Source organism: Arachis ipaensis, chromosome B05, assembly GCF_000816755.2.
Source record: "Arachis ipaensis cultivar K30076 chromosome B05, Araip1.1, whole genome shotgun sequence".
Classification (NCBI taxonomy): Eukaryota; Viridiplantae; Streptophyta; class Magnoliopsida; order Fabales; family Fabaceae; genus Arachis; species Arachis ipaensis.
In genome coordinates this window covers 22,690,522-22,699,935 of record NC_029789.2, presented here as the reverse complement: position 1 = coordinate 22,699,935, position 9,414 = coordinate 22,690,522, and the positions used below count along the sequence as shown (strand labels likewise).

Below are 9,414 nucleotides of genomic sequence, written 5' to 3'. Positions count from 1 at the left end.
CTGATCTCTGATTTTCTTAGTCGACGGAAACTTTTGTTTTCTACGAACTTTTTGTAAAAGTAATTTGATTTTATAAATTTTTTGTGCCATAACTTATAATATCAGAATAAAGCTAACATAGTTTTAAAAAATTTATATTCCCGTAATATTATTACGGGCAAAAATACTAGTTACTCATCATTTATATATATTTATTAGAATAAGTATATAACATACTCGTTAGATACTATATAATATTTGATGCCAAAACAAATATATATACAGAGTAAGTATTGGATTAAAACCTTCGAAACACCCCAATTCCACAATCTCTGAATAAAAAAAGAGAAGGTATAAAAAAAAGAATCATACAACAAAAATTTACATGGAAATTCATGTATTATGGGCATAATTAAAGGTTTCATGCACTAAAATATTCTGAACTCCGATTTGAAATGTACAAAGGTTGAGTCAGATTTTCACTCGTGTTATAGACTGAAGAGTGATGATGAGCGTAGGATCCAGCATTAAAACTATCTTCAGCATCTAAAATAGATCTGCTGAATTCGCCGCTGCAACGGTTTAGAAATGGTGGCTGTGTTGGTTCAGAAATCTGTTCATGATTGTTGTCCTTAATCATTTTCACAACTTGTGACATTGATGGTCTCAGCTCTGGAGAAGCTTGTGCACAAAGCAACCCTATCTTAAGGAGTTTACATGCTTCCTCTGCAGGGTAATTTCCCTCTAGGCTTAGATCAACTATTTCACATACCTTCTTTGTTTCATACAGGTTCCAAACCTTGCATATTGTACAGTTTGGGAGAACAAAAAACTGTCATCATCCTATCAAATGTATTGTGATAAGGCGGAGACTCGCATATATTGTTCTCAGATGAAATTGATAGTTAAGAATAGTTAGATGATTTGACATGTTTGACTAAATTGCCATAGAATGATTTTCAACTATCAACTTCACATGAAAACAATTGCATACGAGTTTTCACCTTGTGATAAGCTAATTAAGTGATTAAAAAAAAAAGGGGCAAATTGTGCTAATTTTACAATGTGAGATTATTACCTCGTGTAGAAGGGAGATTGAATTTTGAACAATTGACCTAATTTTTTTGCCGGATACAATTTCAATGGCTAACACTCCGAAACTGTAGACATCTGCTTTCTCAGTTAACTTCCCAAGAATTACATACTCTGGTGCCATGTAACCCCTATGCATATGAAAATGACATAATTGTATGAGAATTTGTCTAAATACTTAAAATGTTTTGTAAAAAAATCATATACTTACAGTGTACCAGCAATGGTTGTGCTAAGGTGAGAATTGTCTTCAGGGAACAATCTAACAAGTCCAAAATCAGCAATCTTGGGTGTGAAGTTTTCATCAAGTAGAACATTTCCCAATTTTATATCTCTATGAATGATTCTCATTTGTGATTCCTCATGAAGATAGGCCAAGCCCTCTGCGGTTCCTAACAAGATCTTATGCCTCACTTCCCAATTCAACCCTTCAGATTTCTTTCTAACTAGAGGAGCATATCACATTGAACACGTAATTAGCTCATCTAAATAAAAATGTTAATTCTCATTCGTTTCAAAATAATTGTAATTTAAACAAAAAGAAAATAGTTTAATTTCGATGCAAAAATTATTTTACACAGTCGTCAATCACATTCGTTTTTTTTGGATGACTATTAAGTAGTTACTTTTGCTGATATAATGTAATGTGATTAGATATACGTGTAAAGACACTACGTTGAAATTACATTAAAAAAATATATAACAAAAACAATGTCAAATACATTACTGTAAGTAAAATACAAACCACAGAGGTGATCAGAGAGGCTCCCATTAGGTACATATTCATAAACAAGAAGGCTTTCAGGTCCTGTAATGCTGCACCCTAAAAGCTTTACAAGATTTTTGTGTTGAATCCCACTTATCAAATTCACCTCATTGAAAAAATGATCTGCCCATTGTGTTGTGATGAAGCTAAGCCTTTTTATGGCCACAATCTTTCCATCTGGCAGAACTCCCTACAAAACATTCATATACAAATTTTCTGGTAAATGTTATATGGACTAATTAATTACACTTAACTTTCCTAAATTTTTGTTAAAATAAAATTAGTATTATATTATATTTAAATTGGCATTTAGTATTATATTTTACAAAATAAAAGAGTGGAATTGAATTTCACTTCAGAAACAAAATAACGATATGTAAGATCAGAATTTACTTTGTAAACTGAACCTGTTCCTCCTTCTCCTAGCTTATTGGAAACATTGAAGTAATTTGTTGCTTGTTCAAGAACTTCATATGACATATTTAGTTTAGATTGGTTCACTGTTTCCAAAAGCGCACCAAACTTTCTTCTTTCTGAAGTGAGAAAACAACATCAAAATATTACAATGAATTTTAGTAATTGAAGCTTTGAAGAATTTGTGATAGTCTTAAAATATCAAACTACTGATACCTCTTCTCTGCTTCAATATATTCATTCTTACAAAGAAAGAAACCGTTACAACGATCAGTAGCAGAGCCAAGGAAGAAGATGATGCAGCCACAATCAGAGGAAGGTTACTATGTCCTAAAAAAACAGTAACACATTGCTTTATTGGTATGTTTCTCAGATTGGTGATCTTGTAATGAAAATGTTGCGCATAACAATGTTACATATAATCAGTAATACATGTTGAAATATAAAATATATATTAAAAATGAATTAAATAATATGTGCATGCTGATTTTTAGTCTGCATAATAATTTTGTAAATCAAAGAAAGAAAATTGGAGAAAATCAGACTGAAAACTAACCTTGTTTTCCGAAAGGGACAACAACATTGCTTGAATTATCATTATAGAACTTGTTACTTGAATACCTCAAGTAACAACCAACACTCAACACTCTTCCTTCTTCTTTTGAAGCACATGACTCAATCCTAGTAACAGCTTCATCCAAACATGTCTTGCATCCACTTCCATTCACAAATTTCCAGCACTGAGCCAAACCATAAACACTCACATTCCTATGATTCACAGACCCAACATGGAAGAACCAAACATTATTTTTCTTTTGTGCTTCCAAGCTCAAATTCCTCACCAGTTCCATAGCATTAGCCTTGTAAACACTCCTATCCCCACCAAAATCCTTGGTTCCACACACAGTTTTATCTTCACCACTAACACTACTATCATTGAAGAAATTTTTATGATCATACCTCATGTAGCACCCATCAAGGAATAGTCTTCCACCAATAGTGCCCCTCTGAAACGGCGAGCATCTATATCGCATAAATACAAATACAAGTATTAAATATCAGCCTTTTTTTATTGTTTATCTTTAAATTCTAGATCCTAAAAGATAATTGGCTAACCAAAAGTTAGTTCCTTATATATATATTTTCTCTAAATTACAATACAATACAGCACCTTATGTAAAATTAGTCACAAATTAAAATGAGTGAGTAAAAGCGTGCTACTATATACCTTAAGATCTTTGTTTTGGATTCAGAGAAGCAAACATCACAATCAGGTTTAGAGAGATCTTTCATACACTCACTAAAAGCATAGACAGTGGCATTTTGAGAGCCTTTGTGAAGAGCTGCAAATTTTTGGTTAGAAACAAGAGGGGTCATGGAGCTCAAGGCATCCCAGAAGTTTGATATGAAATCTCGGCGAACAGGTGGGGATATAATTATGTTGGAGCACAATAGCGCTGCCTCTGTTGTTCTTGGGTCACCAAGTGCGCAAGGGATAATGGTAATAAGTGCATGGTAACAACAAAGCAAGACAATAAGAAACGATGAAGAAGAAGAAGAAGAAGAAGAAGAAGAAGAAGAAGAAGGCATTGAATTTGGAACTTGGACACTTTAATTTGTTGGTAGCTTTTTATTTTGTTGTTGGAAGATATGAATAGAAATGTTAGTAAGTGTGTAATTGGAAACTAAAGCTACAAAGTGTGTGAGAATGAATAGAAGTGTGTGGGAGAAAGAGACAAAACTAAGGAAAGAAAAATGAAGTGTGAAAATGGAATGTTAGTTGCATGGAATGCATTATATCATATGATCATGAAAAGGGAAGAAACCGTGTGAAGAAACAAGGAGGTCAACATATGATCCAATTTAATGTCTTATCTTCTCGTGCTTTTTAAAAAAAGAATGATTTGAAAAAAAAAAATAATAACTTAATTAAAAAATAGTTTTATTATGATTAAGATATGAGAATAAATTTTTACATTTAAGTCATAACTCTAACCAAGTCTAACTAAGTATTTTAAATTTACTCGCGCACGTTCATTGCTATCGCTGCTTTTTCTTTCAAATTCGCACATGCAGGTTCTCCTCCTCCTCCTCCTCCTTCTATCTTCTCCTTTTTCGTTATCTTTCTCTTTTGTTATCGTCATCACCAACAACACTAACATTTTGCTAACATCTTTATTGGTTCTGATTTTCTCTGGTACCATTATTAAATAATTTCGTTTCATTTCTTAATTTGTTTGAGGTTCATTTGGATTTAGAAATGAATTCGATGTGTTTTTGTTGATGATTGAATTTTTTTTACTACTTATTTAAATCTGAACTAATTTCTGTTCATTTGTGAATTAACTGAAGTTCACTTGATGCTATTGTTAAGTATTGACCAAATTTTTTATTCCTTAAAAAAATTCGTTTCATTTCTTAGTTTAATTTAGGTTGATTTAGTTTCGTCTCGCTTGAATTTGCTGAACTTGTTCATGTGTGGTTGTTTACTTAGTTTTTGCTCAAATTTGAACTAATTTTGCTTCATTTGTGAATTAACTAAGGTTCACTTGATGCTGCTGTTAAGTATTGACTAAATTTTTTTCCGTAAGAAATTTTGGTTCATTTCTTAGTTTAATTTAAGTTCATTTGATTTCGTTTCTCTTGAATTTGCTGAACTTGTTCATGTGTGGTTGTTTAGTTAGTTTTTATTCAAATCTAAACTAATTTTGGTTCATCTGTGAATTAACTGAGGTTCACTTGATGATGTTGTTAAGTATTGACTAGATTTTTTATTTCTTAAAAAATTTCGGTTCATTTTTTAGTTTAATTTAGGTTTATTTAGTTTTGTTTCATTTGAGTTTGTCCTCCTCATCTTCCGCTTCAACTTCTTCTTCTTTTTCATCTTTTTTCTTTATCTTCTCCTTCTTATTTCATTTTCTCAAAATTCTTCTTGATTTACTCTCTTGAGATGAATAAAATCGAGAAGAAGGAACACGAAAAAGAAGGAGGAGGAACACGAAGAAGAAGGAGAAACGCAAAGAAGTAAAAGAAGGAGGATGAGGAGAGAAACGCGGGAACGTTTATGTAGTTAGAGCGTGTATTCACACAATCTGATTTTTATTGAGTTTGGACTAATTTAGTTGGATTTAGTTGCTAAAAAGATTTAGATGTGTAGCAGCTCTTAATATTAATTTATATTAAATTGAAGTAACTCAAATTACAAATATAAATATAATTAATTATTAGATTAAGATAATATCTAATTAGAAGTTGACATATCATAAAGGATAAATTACATATTATTTTAAATAAGGTCGAGGAGAATCACCTAAATAAAAAGTTCACTTTCACTAAGTTCACGTTATTCATAAATTTTATCGTTAATGGTTAAAAAGTATTAAGAATAGGAGGAAGTATAGGGAGCTAATGAAGTATCTGTACAATGGAAGTTTAGGGATGTTCAATTCAGTAGGATATCAGATGTTTATTATCCATGGTACCTGGATGGTTATTCTGGATAATATGGGTGTATTGTGTTTGAGAAATTAGCAGTATTTTACTCTAAATGTTCATTTTTTAACTCATATTGGGTTAAATAAATAGCCCATTGTATATATTATACAAATCAAAACTAAACTTGTATCCACGATGCCCTCCAAAGACAGGGTACTTTTGTTACACGAAAAACATCTTACGTGGGTACAAGTTTAGTTTCAAACTAATATAAATACATATATAAGTGTTTTCATCTTTTATGATACAAATAGTCATTTATTCAATCATAATAATATCATTACATATATCAACGCATGAGGAGAGATTTATTGCTGTATAGTTATGAAGGTTTCGTTGAGTCCTTTAAACAAAAATAAATTAGTATTAATGTGAATTAAAAGATATTACTTTATTAGTCATTGTTACAAATTCATAGCCAAATTCTTCTTATGGAACCATTGCCTACTATCAATAAAGTGTTGTCACTGATCACTCAAGACGAGCTCTTGGTGATGGCTCAAAATCAGGTTGCCTTGTACACAAGAAATCAGACATCAACTCCATCTCAAAAGTCATGGTAGAGGCGTAATAAAGAAAGATCGTCTCCTTTGTGCACACTGCGACATTCTTGGACACTGTATTGACAGGTGTTACACTGCATCACCTTATGACTTGCTCTTTAACAAAGTGCCATGTTATGACTCTCTCAAAGTCTTTGGATGTTTGACATATGCAACAAATACCTCACCATCAAAAACCAAATTGGCTATCCAATTGGTTATAAAGGATATAAGTTGTTCAATCTTCACATCAAGTAGTTCTTCATTTTAAGAGATGTCTTATTCCTTGAAGATATCCTTCCATTGAAAAATTCACCATATCTCCAGACCAACCAAGACCTATTCAATGATATAGTGTTACCTCGACCAGCCAATAACAAATTTGACCTTACCATCCCACCTGCTAGTGAACAACTTCCCTCAATCCAGCCACTAAGAAAATCATCTAGACACCACCATCCACCTTCATATTTCACTGACTATGTATACTCCACTATATCACCTTATTCCATTTATAACCACGTAAGCAACCGTTGAATTGAAGGAGGAAGTGTATATGGATTTGCCTTTGGGACACCCATAGCGAAAGCAAGGACTTATGTGCAAACTCACTAAATCCCTTTATGCTTTGCGCCACTCAGCATGGCTTCAAGCAATGCAAGAAGGATTATTTCTTCTTTTCACTTGGTGAAGGTGATGAAACCACCTTTCTAATTGGTTACATTGATGACATCACAATAGCGAGCCCCAAATAAGAACTAGTTCATAGTGTACAACATCAATCGCAATCTATCTTCAAACTGAAGATTTTGGGTAATGTTAAATTTTTCTTGGGTCTTGAACATGCACGCTCTAACAGAGGCATCTCATTAACTCAGAGGAAGTATGCCTTGTCATTTGTCAGAGGACATTGGTTACTTATAATGCAAGCTAGCCTCGCTCGGTTCCAATGGAAGCCAACCTGAAATTTCGTGCCACAGAAGGTGAACCTTACCATTTCCAGACCTGATATCACCTTTGTCATTGTCAAAACTTGCTCAGTTCATGTTTGATCCGCACATTCCTCACGGTTAGAAAATTAAATCAAGAAGTATGCAAGTAACAAAAGTTTAGAAAAGTCAAAGGCAAAATTCAATTTGAATTCAAAGTGGTTACAAAGTTCATGGTTCATCACCAAGATTCTACAAACTTTTTGTGCTATCTATCAACTTGCATGGAATAGAATTTTCATGAAGCATGGTTAAAAAATTGAAAAAGCAAAGTTTGAGTTGAATACAATAATCATCAATTGGCTAGATATTGCTAGAAGCTAATATTGGAAGCTTGAAGATTTTCTAAGAACATTCAAGAGAATAGCACAACTACAACATTCTACAACATTGAAGAAATTCAAAATCAAATTGAATTGAAATTAGAAAATTATGGAAACTACATGAATGCAAGTTGAAAGAAGATTCATGAAGCCAACTCATAAAATGGTGGTCATTACAAAATTGATTTGTGATTCATAAATTATTATTTTAGTAGGAAGCATTGCCTATATAATGGCACATATGTCTTGTGTATTTTGTGTGTTCCATAATGAAATGTGTATGTTTTGAAATGTGAAAATTATCTCCTTTGTTTTATGAGTGTTAGTGAGTTTGAGAGATGAAAAATATGATAGTGTCATTTATATGAGTGAGCGATCCTAGGGCCAATTAGTTGTGGATATTATACTAACATTTGGTATCAGAGCTGGTTAATCCAGCGCCTGGTGTTTGAGAGTTTGTGAGGTGTGAGAGAGTTCTCACATAGTTGTTTACTCATAGAGTTGGTATGACAAACACTTTCAATATTGTGTGGTCCGGTCCCAAGTTAGATGGAAAACTTGATTATAGTTATTGGGAGACTTTGATGTCTACCTATTTGAAGGCCCAGAACCTGTGGAATTTCATTGAACCGGGTTTGCAAGAAGGAGCAGATGCTGCCCAACAAAGGAGAGATCAATTGGCACTATCTCAAATTCATCAAGGAGTAGATTATACGGTGTTTGGCAAAATAGCAAATGCCAAAAGTGCAAAGGAAGCATGGAACACGTTGAAACTGTCATACAAAGGCGTAGATAAAGCTCAGAAAGCAAAGCTACAGTCTTTGAGAAGAGAATATGAAAGGTATGAGATGTCGAGCTCAGAAACCGTTGAGCAATATTTTACTCGTGTTACAGATCTTATCAATAAGATGAGAGTCTATGGAGAAGATATGTCCGATAGCAAAGTGGTGGAGAAAATTCTTCGCACCATGCCGATGAAGTATGACCATGTGGTGACTACGATACTAGAGTCCCACGATATGGATACTATGACGATTGCAGAGTTGCAAGGAACCATGGAAAGCCACATCAGTAGAATACTGGAGAAATCAGAAAAATCAACCGAGGAAGTCCTAAAAAGCCGAGTGAATTTCAACAATGTTGCAGAATCAAGCCGTACACAAGAAAGACAAGGTCGTGGTTTTAATTTTCAAAGTAGAGGCAGAGGAAGTTTCAGAGGTAGAGGTCGTGGCAATTACAACCAAGAAAGTTACAACAATTTTACACCACCTAATCAAGGAAGAGGTGGAACGAATTTCAGGCCTGTCAACCGAGGGAGAGGTCGAGGCAATTTTTATCAAGAAAGAACCAATTTCAACTGCTTTCATTGTGGAAAGTATGGACACAAAGCAGCAGATTGCAGATTCAAAATGGTGAATAACAATCAAGCACATGTTGCAGAAAATCAGCATCAAAATACTGATGAAAAACCGAGTACTCAGACTTTATTTTTTACAAGTAATTCATGTGCTGAAGATGAAAATATATGGTACTTGGATAATGCTTGTAGTAATCATATGTCTGGTAGAAAGGAGTTATTTTCTTCATTAGATGATTCAGTTAAACTATTATTGAAGTTTGGTAATAGTACAAAGATCCCTATTGAAGGAAAAGGGCACATACCAATTAGATTGAAAGATGGTTCTCTGAGTTATATTTCTGATATTTTCTATACTCCTGAACTTGATTACAATTTACTGAGTATGGGGCAATTATCTGAGAAGGGATATAAGATGATAACTTATCGTGGATATTGCACTGTATTTGGCAACAAT

At 33.3% G+C, this 9,414-nt stretch overlaps 1 protein-coding gene across 1 annotated transcript; it reads right to left on the bottom strand.

The window, feature by feature from the left end:
• LOC107643328 (cysteine-rich receptor-like protein kinase 3) lies at nucleotides 242-4,063 on the bottom strand. The gene is made up of 8 exons (XM_016346938.2): nucleotides 3,480-4,063; nucleotides 2,808-3,274; nucleotides 2,468-2,581; nucleotides 2,231-2,370; nucleotides 1,817-2,027; nucleotides 1,283-1,517; nucleotides 1,058-1,202; nucleotides 242-778 (listed from the first exon to the last, which is right to left on the bottom strand). The coding sequence occupies exons 1-8, from the start codon at nucleotides 3,839-3,841 to the stop codon at nucleotides 401-403; spliced, it is 2,052 nt and encodes a 683-aa protein (XP_016202424.1). The 5' UTR covers nucleotides 3,842-4,063; the 3' UTR covers nucleotides 242-400.